Below are 13419 nucleotides of genomic sequence, written 5' to 3' on the forward strand. Positions count from 1 at the left end.
TTTTTTTTAAGAAAACTTAAGCAACCTAGTCTGTCAGATTTTGCAACCATAATAACCATTATTGGGGAAAAAATTATAACCACATATGTTTACCAATAAACTTTATGTATCTAATATTGCAATACTAAGGGGCCAATTAAATTCAGCCGCGTTATTATAGGGATAACACGGCCTGCACACTATTACCGTTAGTACGGTAAAGGTGTGCAGTATTACTGTTCGTACGGTAATTTTAATGCTGATTTTTGCTCGCACCTCTCGGGGGACGCGAGTAAAAATCTGGGTAATACTACCAACGCCGCATTAATCCTAGACCAACGTGGCCGAATTGAATCTGTCCCTAATACAACTATAATACTAGTACTGATATTGCAACACTGCTATCATAATCAATGCATTCTTACATTGATAAGATGGGTGCTACCATGTCCACGGAGGCAATGAGAATTCCCAGCTCAGCAATTAAAGCAGTAAGGAGGAGAGCCCAGGTTGGCTCACCATTCACTTTACCATGTCCAAATACCTGTTGAAAAAAAGATTACTAAACAAAGTTAATGTATTCTTTTGATATGGACTGGAGATATTTTTCAATCATGTTCCATAAATAAAAGTGTTAAGTAGCCTAGTGATGCTGCAGCAAATCAAACTTAGTTATAAAATAAATTTGATATATTAACTTCTTTTCAGACACCACAATCTATCTGCACATTATTCAATGGATTATTATATTGTCTGTTCTGATGCTTGGATTGGCTACATGTTGGCCTCTCCCTGTTCATAATTGCCTACACAGAAGACATGCAGGAGTTGGCAGAGTAAAATATCTGGTGCTGCTGCTGTTAACACGATAATGCTGATTGACTTCCTATTATTATAGCCCTGTCCAATTCAAAAACTGTACTCCTGCGTGTCCCGTATTTTGAAAAATTATTACAATAGGTGTTCTACTCACAATTAAACATAAAAAGATCTCTTATTAAATATAATTAGCAAAAATAGAGCAAAATACACAGCTCATGCTTTATGCTCTATGAATTCTGCATTTACATAACAGAATCAAGATTCTCACACTTAAACCAACACAGACATTTGCTTGCATGAAACACTCTTGATAGAATGAACAAAATAAAACGCAGCCTATGTAATAATTATTTTATCAGCCAAAAATGTAAAAGTACACTGGTTTCAAATTTTGCCATGGTTTGTTTTCTCTCATACATCTTTATTTTTATTTCTGAAGATGTTATGGTTCAGTTATATCTCCCAAACTTCATTTTCTACATCCAAAATCAAAATGTCAGCCTGCATACATTACAGCAGACTTGTATATACTGCAAGCCTGCATTAAGGGAAATTATGATTAGGTGTCCTATGTTTCTAAAAGTAAATCACTGTTTTTTGCCCTGAAAATATATGAATCAAAATGCTCATTACAGGCAAAGAAAAGCTCTTATCCCAGTTTCCTACTTTTAAAAGACAGAATGGAACAAAATGAAAAAATGGAATTTTAATTTTTATTGTCCACCATCTGATTCAAGGAAAAAACTGTCACAGTTAGCATAACAATCCCAAGGTTCACTCACTCGCAGAAATGGAACTATATTATCTTTAGCAATTGCTTGCAATAATCGTGGTGCTCCAGTCAGACTTTGCAACCCAGCTCCACAAGTAGAGAAGAAAGACCCAATAACTATGACCCATGGAGAAGGCCATGAGAGGGTCCCAACCACCAAATTCTTGTTCACTGCATCACCATACCTATAAAGAAATCATTAATTACCAAACTCAAACATATAGAAGAATGCAAGGGAAAACATAAAATATATATTCAGTAAGTTAGATACATTCCAAGAGCCATGATTTGACACATCTCGGAAGTCGCTACACAAGGGGCTGTAAGGCTTATATGCCAAGTATCCCTGTGTTCAGTGTTCAAAGCACTAGTGCAACCTTTAATTCAGATGATTTCACCATTAAGTAATTAATCACTGGAGAACTACTGTGTTTGTTAGTGCCTGGAACAACATATTGCCTGTTTTATAAGCCAAAAACTCGAACAGGGGTAAGAAAAAGGCAAAGAAGGATTGCAATCCGATTTTTGTTTCTACATAGCTCAACTATAAACGTGTCCAAACAAAATTGTGAAATGTAGTAATGTATACACAGCGGTAACAAATTGCTTTTCAGTTTAACACATGAAAATATTCATCAGGGATTGACCACTAAATCCCTGAGAAACTGTAAGAGAACAAATAATGTAATGAGAAAAGATGTGTGTGGCAGGGAAATAGAGGAACCTAGTATGTATGAAAGGTGAAATAGAGGAAACGGGTTTAAGCAAAAATAGGAACAAACAAAAGATGTAAAGAAATATCATGATGTGAACAGATAGTTTACAAGACACAAACAATAAGAATATGATGACTTACTTGTCCCGTAAAACGACACCCTCGATGCATGCACCGAAAAGAACCACAGTGCTGAAATCTGATGGCAGTGTTAAGGAAACACATTTTTTTTTTATTTGAATATCAGCCATCTCTATCTTAGGAAATATATGTACTGTATTACTAAACTACTTGAAAGTACAATGAAGTGAAAGAACTAATACCCAATTTACAGTTTTGTATACCCGAACCCCATTCCTCCAACTATATACGATAATTCTGCACTGGATATTCAAAATAGGATACAGACCAAAGAAGTGGTGATTATAGCTAAAATTGTGCCTACAGGAATTGACTTCTGAGCATCTTTGAGGTCTCCAGATCGGTTACTTCCAGCCATTATTCCTGCGGAAGTCATGAAACAAAAACAATCAAATTTACAGCTCTGTAAAACAGAACAAGTACTTATGATGTAGTGCTTGTATTTTAAGGGATATTAAAACAACATTAGCCACAGAGCCAATGTCAAACGTCTATGCTGTTGTGGACAAACAAAAAACAGCACAATGATTTGTTTTGGTTACTTGCCATAACAAATAAGGAAATTATTTTTGTATTACTTGTTAATATTTGAGGTGAAGAAAAATGTGAATAATCTTACTGTTAATTCCTTTTCCTCTAAATACTCCATGACATTCTTTACTATGGTTTTACTTCAGTTGTGTTAAACCAGAGATAGGTCTAACAAAAACACCCCTCAGAGAGAGAGCAGGAGCCAGATCCTCCTCGTCTTTTGAGTACTTCCCAAGCGGTCTTCTGGAAAACAATATACTACAACCTGGGTGGCAGTATACTAGGCTGCCATGGAATTCTTTGTGGAAAAAGAATCACAAGTCAAGCAATCCACATTTCTCCCCTCCACTCTTTCATGGCAGCCTTTATTGTGGGACGTACCCAAGCAATACATGGGGGGGGGGGGGGGGGTTAATAAATAACCAATTAACAAGTATATGCTACAAAAATAATTTATTTATTGGCTGACTGAAGGAGGCATGTCTGCAAAATTGAGTATCTCCTGATAACACATTAAGGTGATAATGACCTAAAAATGTATGAGAGGATATCCATTGTGTTGCTTTACACAACGCTGTCACAGAGTCTTCTTTGCGCAAAATGTAGCATGTTGCATGGGATTTCAGAATTTAATGAACTTCCTGTCCACAACTCTTGTATATACCTGTATGATCCATCTGAGCATAGCTTGTTTAGCAGTAGTATATCTTTTCCAAAAGTCTGCAGGTATCACTAACAGTTGTTCTGTTTTACTGAACTCCTTTGTTCTAGACAAGACTATAGAAATGGCTCATACAAGATCAAGAGAATGTAGTTTGTTTTCTTTCTCACCTTTAGTTTGTGGAAAGAAAGCTAGTAGCACTACTTCTTGACTCGTGTAGATACTACTTTTGCTAAAAAAGCAGGATTGGCTCTCAACATCATTGTAAAAACATATTCAGGAGAGGTTCTTGACACCATAGTGCTTCTAATTCCCCAATTATCCTGGCAGCAGTCATTGTCACTAGAAATAATAATTTTGTAGTCATCCATTACACAGGTACTTTTTGTAGCGGTTCAAAGGGGTCATTCCTTAGCATATCGAGGACTAAATTGATGTCCCATGGTGCCATAAAAGGTCTGAATGAAGGACAGACCTTTTTTACTGCTTGTGGAGAAACGTATAATTAGTTTTTCTTGCCTCACTAAGTGTCCAACAGGACACTTATTGAGGCAAGACTCTTAGTAAGGCCATCTAGTAGGAAATCTAAGATGTGTGAAATAGTCACTGAAGTTGGATTAACTTTAGACTCGCACCAAGACTGACAATTTTTAAATTTTTTTGTAATAGAGAATGGAAGAATTCTTTTTTCATAGCTTGCAGCATTGTACTGATCACGGATTCAGAAACTTCTTTATTTCTTAAGATTTCCCGGTCAATCTCCAAGCCAATCAATCTAGGGGGCCGATTCAATTCGACCACATTATTCTAGAGATAACGCGGCGCTCTTAGAATTACCATTAATACGGCAATTTTAACACAGACTTTTGCTTGCGGCCCTGAGAGCTGCGAGCAAAAATCTGCGTTAAAATTACTATATTAACGGTAATACTGCACACTATTACTGTAGTAGTGATAACAGTGTGCATGCCGCGGTATTCCTAGAATAATGCAGCCGAACTGAATGGGCCCATTGATGTTTTTTTTTTTTTAAACAAGTCTTTTCATTGAAAAAACAATAAAACTCCCACCACCACCCAAAACAACAAATATGACAATATCAAAAACAGCAGCACACGTTATAGAGCAAATAGACAGAAAAATAACTCAGAATAAGCAGTAGTAATACCCTGTAAATATTTAGGAAAACAAAACAACGCAGACAATTCTTGCGTATGAATAAAAAAAAATGAATAAATTCTACCAACATCAAAACGCACTACTTAAAAAGAGCAGAAAAATTCACATAAAAAAGGACAAAAAGGAGAGTCAGATAAAGCCACAGACCGGGTGCCTAAAACGAATCCTTTTCTGAGTCTTCAGACAATGATGATATATATATCGAAATGGGACTTAGTCCACCGGGACTAGATCTTGTAATACTTAAGCATGGATTTTCTTCTCGTATGGATATATCTTCCATGCCCAACAAAGTCATTCACTAAGGCAATCCAACTGGCAACAGACTGTTTCTCATTAGCCATCCATGTTCTAGCTTTGACATACTTAGCCATGGCAAGGAGGTTCATAACATATCACAAGGAAGTCTTATCTAGATGGAAAGTGACTGTCCCCCCCAAAATACAGGTTTTAGGATACAATAAAGGAATTTGAATCCCCGTCATCTGAACATGGGGCACCACTATGGTCCAAAAACTAAGGACTTCTGGACAGGACCAGAGAAGATAGCAGAAAGCGGTGAGTCCCGCGCCACAATTAGGGCAGTTGAAAGTAGGTCGCCTACCCAATCTCTTCATTTAAAAACGGATGTATTAAACTCTGTGTAAAACAAAAAGCTGAATGTGATGAAATCTGGTACTGGACATGACCACCTGTGCCCCAACAAGTACGAAATTCCAATCCACCTCACTAAATGGACCTAGGGCAGATTCCTTTCTAGTCTTAAGAACGATTAGGTCTCCAATTATTGAGTGCGGGAGTATAGATGCACATAATATGGAGATCATTTTACGTGGACCAACCCACTTAGAATAGGTTTTATAGGAGCATGCCGCAAGAGTGCAGCATTAGTACAAAATGGTGCCTGTAACGCATGTCTTGGTTTGGGACTGCAAACGCTACCTTAAAGTGCTCAAATTACTTCAGATAGGTACCATGGCAAAGCTGGCAAATCGAGATGATGCCATAAGTACACCAAGCATTATCTGCTCCAAGTTTAATTACCTCAGCAAGCTTGTGATTGCCCAAACAGGCACTTCAGGGTCCCAATCCAAAGTACTCATAGACCTGTATGTCATGTTTCATATCATATTTTATTTTTCATCAATTAACAAAATGCAGAGTGAATGAACAGAAGAGAAATCTAAATTAAATCAATATTTGGTGTGACCACCCTTTGCCTTCAAAACAGCATCAATTCTTCTAGGTACACTTGCACACAGTTTTTAAAGGAACTCGACAAGGAAGTTGTTGCAAACATCTGGGAGAACTAACCACAGATCTTTTGTGGCTATAGGCTTGCTCAGATCCTTCTTTCTCTTCATGTTATCCCAGACAAACTCGATGATGCTGATGATGTGGGACCCAGGTGCAGCAGTCAAATAAAACAATACCCCTTCCCCCTACTCTGAACTGAAGTGAATACCCTTGGACAGTCTGCATGTCACAGACAAACACAAACCACTCAATCAATGTAGCTATTAAAAAAACAAACATGTAATGTAATTAAATATAACCTAAGTATAAACAAACACAATGTAATAAATTGGTTACAAAAATATGAAAAAGCTTGTTTTACTTGCAAAAACCCACGTATGCACGTATTTTAAGAGATATCTCCTTAATTTGAAAATTCAAGAAGAAGCCACCTTGTAGTTCAATAACCTGTATTAAATATCAAAGCCTACAATGTCATAAAATGAGGAAATGTTTCCAGCTTAATTCCCAATTAAATTTTTTCCTGAGGGAGAGTGAGTGTGAACAAATCATACACAACTATAATCTAATATCTAAATCAGATCATCATTTCACAGTTGGAAGTGTCATAGTTGATTCAGAACAGCTCCAAATCAACACCTTAGTTTGTTTATTAAACCAGGATAGTCAAGATAGACATTATTCTCATGTGTTTTTAATTTTAGTGTTTACTTGACCACAATATGACACCCCACAACATATATATGTCATCCAAGACCCTTTATATGTTTCTGAGATAACATAAAAGAACCGAACTGTCAGTGACCATTAAAGTTAGAGGGCAGGAACCAATCCATTATGTTACTGAGCATCTGAACACTTTGCTACAGCACTCAATGTAATCCCTGTGTTCAAAATGAATACCTAAACGAGTGACATTGCAATGACATCAACTGGACTCCCTCAGGTGTGGAAAATATTTTAATACGGCAAGCCCAAACTTCATCTCACCTAACAGTATTAAATGAAGTGCAAACTTGACCTAAAAAACACACTTACATACTCTACATTGCCAAAAGAATGTGGACATCCCTTCTAATTTGTGTATTTAACCAGTTTAGCCACCCCCATTGCTATCAGGTGTATAAAAGTGGAAACGTCTAGGAGCAAAACAGCTCAGCCACAAAATAGTAGGCCACAAAATCTCACAGAATGAGACACCGCCAAGTGTGTAAGTGTATAAAAATCATATGTCTGTTATGATTCCTAGTGCATTCACGAAGCAGCAACGGAAGTATAAAGCAAACTGTCTTTATTAAGCCAAATACATAAACAAGGATAACTCAAATCCACAGAAAAGAACAGGTTCCAAATAGTGACTGTACAGTTAAATGGCAGGAACAGGTAATATAAGTTACCCCAGTCCAGGAGGCACGAGAACAGGTTCCAAATAGTGACTGTACAGTTAAATGGCAGGAACAGGTAATATAAGCTATCCCAGTCCAGAAGGCACAAGAACAGGTTCCAAATAGTGACTGTACAGTTAAATGGCAGGAACAGGTAATATAAGTTACCCCAGTCCAGGAGGCACAAGGCTGTCCAAGGATGAAGCAGAGATCAGGTTAACAGAATCCAAATAGCCAGGCAGAGATCAGGGTCACAAGCAAATAAGTCCAAAAGTCAAGCCAAAGGTCAAGTCAACAGGCAAACGAGCAGGGTCCAGGAATCAAGCGGAGGGTCACAACAGAAGATCAAGCAGCAATGGAGCAAACACAGGAACAGAGGGAAACAGCAGCAGCCAGGAATAAACGGATGAATTGCACAGAGCACAACATGAGGCAGGTATTTGAAACAGTGCGACAGGTGCAGTTCTAATTAGGCATCAGGCAAGGAGCTTAACTCCTTCAGGCATGTTGAAGAGTTCAGGAACAGAACAGCAGCACCTCTGGTGTTATGGGGTACTGCTGCTAGATACAAACAATAGGCAGAGTCGTAACACTGTCTCAGTTGCAAGACTCACTATTAAGTTCCAAACTGTCTCTGGAAGCAACAAAAACTGGTCATTAGCACTTCTCAGATTGGGTTTTGATGCCGAGCAGTTGCATACAAGCCTCAGATCACCATGCGGAATGCCAAATGTCAACTGGAGAGGTGCAGAATACACTTGCATTGAACTCTGGTACAGTGGAAATGCGTTCTCTGGAGTAAGTAATCCTGAGTTATCATCTGGCAGTCTGATACACGAATCTGGGTTTGGTGGTTGCCAGAAGAACACTTCATATCTGAATGCATACTGCCAACTGTAAAGTTTGGAATAGGAAGAATAATGGTTGGGACAGTTTTTCATGGTTTGGCATGGGCCCTTCATTCCAAATAAGTGAAATCTTAATTGTGTGCCCCCAACTTTGTGAAAACAGTTCAAGGAGTTTCCAGAGTTTGGTGTGGAAGAAACTGACAGGCCTGCACAGAGCCCTGATCTTAACCCCAATGTTTGGGATTAACTGAACTGTGAACCAAGCATTATTGTCCAACCTTACTAATGCTCTTGTAGCTGAATGAATGTGAATCCCTGCAGCCATGTTCCAAAATTTAGTGGAAAGCTTTCCCAAAAGAGTGGAGCCTGTTATAGCAGCAAGGGGGGGGGGGGGGGGGGGACTCCATATTAACGTCCATGAATTGGTCATGCACATACGGATGTGATATTCAATGTCCACATACTTTTGGACGTGTAGTGTAAAAGCTGCTATGTGTTCCAGATACCACCAAATCAAATAGTTTTGGTCTGCAGGGGAGATCTATTAGACTATCATCTTCACATAGAGGATGAACAACAAAAAAAAAACCCTCAAAGAATAACAATTTTAAAGATTTCTACAGAGTTTAAGATAAATTAAAATAAATACATGGAAAAAAAAGTAAACAAACAAATACAACTATTTTTTCTCTCCTAATCGTCTCCAAAATCAAATAAACCTTGCCAATCATTGTATTCCATAAAATGCATTACAGATATACAGACTGGTGGTCAAACCAAAACTTCATAAATGGTGCCACCCCTCATGATATTTATCCTCCCACTTCCTGCCCAATATGAACTTCCTTCCACCTTAATGTACACAAAGTTCAGAGACAGCATAGTATGAGGGTAAAAAAAACAAAAACAAAAGTTATTGTCTGTAGAACAGACACATAACCAAAATAAAGTAGTTAAAACATGCATTACTACTGTTATTTTAGTGTTTTTTGTTTGATTGGAGCCATTTGAGTTACTAGCTTACAGTTCCAGTGGAAATGTAAGCAAAAGGCTTTATTTTCAATACACACCATAGACTGAAAACATACTGTATTTTTCCAGCAATTTTTTTAAAATGTTTTAATACTAAATTGCTATATTATATAAATTAAGTATTTGCTGGATTCCTTAAAATGGGATTACAATTTATGGTGTGGTGATATTTACAGAAATGTTACATACAGACAGGCATTGATTAAACATAATCTGCAATTCTTACCAGTTACAGATGGGAAAAAGATGCCAACAAGTACTGTAAATGTGGTTGTGATGTCTGCCAAGACATACAAATGAAGATTGCTCTTAGATCCCACATCTACTGAGAAGTTTTGGAATTTCTCAAGGATTGCACCTTTTTCTAAGTAATTACTCCATAGGTTATCTGTGAATGTCAGAAAATAAGCAAATTTACTCTATTATTAATTTAAAAAACAGAACAAGAAATTAAAACAAAAAACACCAGAGGGAGGCAAGAAAACTGGAAGAAAGCATATGGAGAATAAATGTTTGCATAATGGTGTTTGAACTGGACTGGACTATACAAGTTAAAGTAGACAGAAGTTCTGCCTGAATGGTACAAATGTTTTGGGATTTCCTCGTGAAACCCAGTTTAAATTTTGCATACAAACGTTAATGACATTTGATTGAAAGGGACAATGATTTTTGGAATGTTTCCCATGAGCCACACTAAAAGAATTGGTGAAAATTGAATGTATTAAAAAAAGAATGACCGTAGGAAACGAAGCTGAGTAAATTCCATCTTCAGTGAAATCCAAAAAGCATTAATTTGATGTCTAATAGATATTGCTTATGCTCAACATGCCTTGTAAACAACTACCATGTATAACATGTAGGATTTAAAAAAAAAAAACACTGTCTTTTTATAATATCCTGTTAGAACATTATCAACGTTTATATTATTATAAACAACATTCATTCCATTTTGTTGAATGCTTCTTGTTTTACTTTCCAGGGACAGCTATATAGCTCATACTTGCCAACTCTCCCTGAATGTCAGGGAGACTCCCTGAAATAGGGGTGATCTCCCTCACTCCCTGAAGAGTCTGGCATTCTCCCTGATGCTGAACAAGACGTGGTTGGCTTCGCCATCTGTGGCATGATGACACAGATCAGAAATTGTGTCCTATGTCCATGTATTGATGCCTATGGAGGTGGCCATTTTCATGGAGACCAAGATTTAATCAAAGACTGACGGGTAAGACAACATGACTTCAGTAATGGAGACAGAAATGTAAAAGACACTTCAGTCTCTAGAGATTCCTTAGCTGATTTTCTTTAACGCATAATTGCCTACTCTCCCTGGAGAGCAGGGCAACCTCCCGGTTCTCGCCCCCGCAATAGATAAGTGGTGAGGGGTGGGACTTAATGACGCAAATATCGCGTCATCTTAACCCCACCCCCTGCTCTAATTGGGCAAAATTGTGACAATTGTTTAGGGGGCGGGGCCAAAATGATGCACTTTGTCAGGCCCCACCCCTGCACGCCCACCTGCCCCGGGATCTCCCTGAAGCCAAAGAGGAAAAGTTGGCAAGTATGATATAGCTTAACTCACTATGTTTGTTTATTCCTTTTCATTCTCTTTAATATATTCACAATGAAACATGATTAGGTCTGGAAAAAAAAATTGAACTTGCTATGTGGAAACTTAACAAACTAAAATTTGCTGTTTCACTTACAGTTAGACAATACTTACCAACATTATAATGTTGGTTTCCGGGAGCCTGCAGGGGAGATGGGCATGTCGGGGGGTAGGGCTCCAAAATGTGCGTCATTTTGGACCCACCCCAGTGACGTAATGACGCAAATGCGTCATTTGACAGCGGGGCCGGGGCCAAACGCCGCGATTCACCGGGAATTGTATCAGTTTCATTCTGCGGTGGGTGATCTTCCATAGTAGATCATAGTTTAGCTCTTGAAAACAGAACAGCGGTTTTCAAGAGCCACACACTCTGAGCCTGTCTAACCATCACAGAGTGGCTTCACTTTGACTGGCCAGAGTGGTAACCGGGACATATTTTCTTTTCAGATCACATTGCCCATGCTGTACAGACAAGGGCTGTTGCACATTATGGCAGGGGGAGGGTTTCCCTGCTATAGTGTTACCAGTTGGGCATGCCATAGCCTAGTGGTGGTAGCTTTTTTTCCCCTGAGAAAACCCTAAGCTCTTATTTATTGTTTAAAACTACATTAAAATACCAGTCATCATGATCAAGATGACTGGTGTGCTGATCGCATGTATCTCAAGGATCCTAGGGGCTCAGCATATTGGAGTAGACATCGTTTTTGTATACACATTTTTATTTTTTTTGTTGGCATAGAACACACATTTTTTTTTTCTAAGATGGGTGGTATGATAATGGTTGTTTATTCAGCAAACTAATGATGCACAAAATAAAACAAAAGTGATTTATTCTGCCATTTATTAACATTGTAAACAAATGGCTTATGCTGCTCTGAGATACAAACATATGTACGATTATGGAAAAATGGTAAAAATAAATACCTATATAATTTCTCTAAAGAAATAATAAAGACCTGTAAAAATGACTGTAAAAATAAAATATTTTTTTTTTTATCCATAGAAGATTAACTAATGCCCATTTTTCTCATCAGCTGTGTCTATGCATCACTTCACCTGCTGCATCTGTGTCAATTCTTTTCAAGTGTTAGTAAATCTGCATTACTTGCTTATATGATCTATACCAGTGACGGCTAACCTGTGACACTCCAGGTGTTGTGAAACTACAAGCCCCAGCATGCTTTGCCAGTTATCAGCTAGTTATCTACTGGCAAAGCATGCTGGGGCTTGTAGTTTCACAACACCTGGAGTGTCACAGGTTAGCCATCACTGATCTATACAATTCTGACCTGCATACAATGAGGTAACATTTACATTGAGATGCAGGCTTAAATAGGAATTAATACCTAATATTTTCATTTTGCAGGACACACACAGATAAGCAGCGATAAGGATAAGCACTGACAACAAATGTCTTTTCGTACTGAAGTGGAAGAGACTGACCTATAGCAGGGTGACTGGCCTAAGGACACTACCAGGTCGGAGTCATGAAGGACTCCCTGGCCACAATACACCTATGCAAACAGGGATTTATCATGTTTTTTGGTGGGAAAGCCATATGCTCTACAAATATTTACAATTGAAATGAACTTGCTAGATATGGAATACACACATTTAAAACATGTGTATATATTCGTAAGGCTTTGCAAGAACATTACATTAGTCCATGACTAATTATATTTAGAACATTATCATTCCATGTCACTTTTAACTTCTTTATTACACACCTAGCAAATACAATAGCTTCATTCCATGTCTATGTGTACTAGAGATGGTCACTGACCCCCGTGTTTTGGTTTTGGATTCGGTTTTGGATCTGGATTACCGTCGTGTTTTGGTTTTGGTTTTGCAAAACTGCCATTGCGTGTTTTGGTTTTGGTTTTGTTTGGTTTTGTTTTGCTATTTTTTTGGAAAATCCATGTTTTTGGGCCTAAAATTAACCCAATTTAGTGCTCCAACTGTTTTAGAGACAAGTAATCTAATTGCTGAAGTAATAAATCATCCAAAAAAACAGTTTAATTCTTCGTTGGTAGGCCTATTCTACACACAAAACAGATTGTCTTCCTCTCCATCTATGCATATTGGCAATGCAGCCATCGTCTTTGAATGTATATTACACCCTACACTTATAGTTAAATATGTAAAGAAATGGAAAAAGCCAGTTTGGTTTCTGTCTCTCAAGGCCCCCCTCCACTTGTATAAAATACCAAAAAATTCAGCCATTATAGACTGTACAATATTAATTGACATGGAAAAGGTCAGTTTGGTTTCTGTCTCTCTAGGCCCCCCTCCACTTGTATAAAATACCCAAAAATTCAGCCATTATAGACTGTACAATATTATGAAAAATGGACAAAGCCAGTTTAGGGTCACTCTGTCTATGACACCCTACCCTTAAGGATAAATTGCCCTAAGAGCAGCCTTTCAAGATGGTATGTGATATGGAAATGCCACAAGTCCCTTTCCTCTTTGGGGGTAGATTGCACCCTAC

The 13419-nt window shown here is 38.0% G+C and overlaps 1 protein-coding gene across 2 annotated transcripts in view; it reads right to left on the minus strand.

Annotated features, from left to right (window-relative positions):
- The window catches only part of SLC12A4 (solute carrier family 12 member 4), a 1264335-nt gene that overhangs the window by 62821 nt on the left and 1188095 nt on the right, over nt 1-13419 (minus strand). For both annotated transcript variants that reach the window (XM_075188833.1, XM_075188832.1), the window contains 5 exons: nt 9549-9710; nt 2694-2792; nt 2430-2487; nt 1584-1758; nt 405-523 (listed from right to left, as the gene is read on the minus strand). In XM_075188833.1, the coding sequence (XP_075044934.1) occupies nt 405-523; nt 1584-1758; nt 2430-2487; nt 2694-2792; nt 9549-9710 (613 nt within the window). The remainder of the gene's footprint in view (nt 1-404; nt 524-1583; nt 1759-2429; nt 2488-2693; nt 2793-9548; nt 9711-13419) is intronic.

Source organism: Mixophyes fleayi, chromosome 10 (genome assembly GCF_038048845.1).
Source record: "Mixophyes fleayi isolate aMixFle1 chromosome 10, aMixFle1.hap1, whole genome shotgun sequence".
Lineage (NCBI taxonomy): Eukaryota > Metazoa > Chordata > Amphibia > Anura > Limnodynastidae > Mixophyes > Mixophyes fleayi.